The following is a 1,518-nucleotide window of genomic DNA, read 5'->3' on the forward strand; positions in this document are numbered from 1 at the left end:
CTCCATATCTCACTCTGTCTCTTGTATATAAGGTGGGATCACACTATTTTTCTTTTCACAACCAAATAAAACTGAAAAACTCAACCTATTTAAAATCCCATAAAAATTTGCAATGCAGCCAAACGCAGCCTTTAAATCATATTATATGGGCACATTGTTTAAGGGTTAGGCAAAGTCAACAAGATCACATGCCATTGTTCTGAACATAAAGGGAAGCTGATTTGATTGATTTTTAGTAATTTCCACACTTTAATACGCACACGGTTTCCCGTGTAAATGTTGTAAAATAGCCAATGAATTTGGAGATTGATGCCTTTTTCCGGTGAATCGGCCCCCAAGATTCCACCGGGACAAATCCAAAATCCAAATGCGGTGAGGTTAATAAGAAGAGTAAACCAAACCAAACCAAACCCAATTCCTATTTTAATCTTTAACCAAGAGTAAAGTAACCACACACAGGTCGCTAGTCGCTACTTACTTATTATATACACCTCAGTCCCCCAGCTCACTACCAAGTAAGTACCAGTGGTCGAGTCAAGTACAAGCATCATCATCATATCACTCCCCACAGTGTCAAATGACCACAGCACCCTTCTCTTCAAACAAGGTTTGCAAACTCTATAGCAAGGGTAGATCTGTAATTAAAGTTGATCTCTTTAACAAGTCTCAGCAAGTGTCAATTGTCCGTCCGTCTATAAAAGTGACCTTATTCCGATAAGTTGAGGCCATCCATCAAATTCATCAATCCTGAAATCCTGAAAGAAAGGATTCCGATTAATTCGTTGTGAGGAAATGGCTATCCGCAACCGCAACCGGCGGCCACAACACCTACTCCCCCATCATCTCATCTTGATCTTGGTGGGTTTTGTAGGAATAGCCATCAGCAGCACTGCCTCCGCACAGAAACAGAATGCGAGCGAAGAGTTCTTAGCAGGTCACAACCAAGCCAGAGCTGCAGTGGGTGTCGGACCCCTAAAGTGGAGCATGAAGCTAGCCACAGACGCCAGCCTGATGGTGAGGTACCAAAGGGACAAGATGGGGTGCAAATTTGCAGATCTCAGCAAGTCCAAGTACGGCTCCAACCAGATGTGGATGAGCGGACCGGTATCGCTTGCGACTCCGGCTGCTGCCGTCGGATCCTGGGTGGAAGAGAAGAAGTACTACGATCATGCAACCAACTCATGCATCCCGAATCATCAATGCCTTTCCTACACACAGGTGGTTTGGAACACCTCTTCGGACTTGGGATGTGCACAAGCTACCTGTGTGAAACCGACTCCTACTACCATTACTATATGTTTATATGACCCACCTGGAAATTTCATCGGACAGAGCCCCTACTAGAGCCAGAGATAGTCTGATAGTCAGGATAGAGAGAGAGAGAGAGAGAGTATGTGTGTTCATATGTTGTTGGCTCCTTCTATCAAGTTTCAGCTTCACGTGGTGGTAGGTGGTACGACTTACTTACGAGGGGGACCATTCTCTCTCTCTCTCTCTATAATCAAATCTTTTACTTAA

General features: G+C 44.2%; 1 protein-coding gene across 1 annotated transcript; it reads left to right on the plus strand.

Moving 5' to 3' along the window:
• Nucleotides 1-670: 670 nt before the first annotated feature.
• On the plus strand, nt 671-1,518 carry LOC104587399 (CAP (Cysteine-rich secretory proteins, Antigen 5, and Pathogenesis-related 1 protein) superfamily protein). The gene has a single exon (XM_010245003.3). It carries the CDS (start codon nt 793-795, stop codon nt 1,342-1,344), a length of 552 nt encoding a protein of 183 aa, XP_010243305.1. The 5' UTR covers nt 671-792; the 3' UTR covers nt 1,345-1,518.

Source organism: Nelumbo nucifera, chromosome 1, assembly GCF_055504915.1.
Source record: "Nelumbo nucifera cultivar China Antique chromosome 1, China Antique-T2T, whole genome shotgun sequence".
Classification (NCBI taxonomy): domain Eukaryota; kingdom Viridiplantae; phylum Streptophyta; class Magnoliopsida; order Proteales; family Nelumbonaceae; genus Nelumbo; species Nelumbo nucifera.